Genomic DNA, 364 nt, shown 5'->3' on the forward strand with positions numbered 1-364 from the left:
GCAATGTGCGGCGCAGGAGCAGCAAGTCACGGACCTGCTGTGGTCCGACCCCACGGAGTCCGACGGCGTGCTGGGCGTCGCGCCCAACGAAGTCCGCGACCCCGACGGCTCGGGGCGCATTTGCAAGTTCGGGCCGGACAGAGTGCTGCACTTCCTCGCGGCCAACGGGCTCGCCCTCATCATCAGGTGCTAGCTAGCTAGCTAGCTAGCTAGCTAGCTAGCTGGGGGGGAGGGCTGTGGACGGGGTGGGGGGCTGGGTTGCGAGCTAGTTGGGTAGCTAGATGCGTAGCTAGCTGGCTAGCTAGCTAGCTAGCTGGCTAGCTAGCGAGCTGGCTGGCTAGCTGGCTGGCTAGCTAGCTAGCCA

The 364-nt window shown here is 65.1% G+C and overlaps 1 protein-coding gene across 1 annotated transcript in view; it reads left to right on the top strand.

The window, feature by feature from the left end:
* ETH_00038095 (Serine/threonine-protein phosphatase, related) overlaps positions 1 to 364 on the top strand; it is a gene marked incomplete at both ends in the record, with an annotated part of 2729 nt that overhangs the window by 1162 nt on the left and 1203 nt on the right. The window contains one exon of the mRNA XM_013374101.1: positions 17 to 186. Coding sequence (XP_013229555.1) covers positions 17 to 186 — 170 coding nt within the window. The remainder of the gene's footprint in view (positions 1 to 16; positions 187 to 364) is intronic.

Source organism: Eimeria tenella, genomic scaffold, assembly GCF_000499545.2.
Source record: "Eimeria tenella Houghton genomic scaffold, Eth_scaff1915, whole genome shotgun sequence".
Taxonomy (NCBI): domain Eukaryota; phylum Apicomplexa; class Conoidasida; order Eucoccidiorida; family Eimeriidae; genus Eimeria; species Eimeria tenella.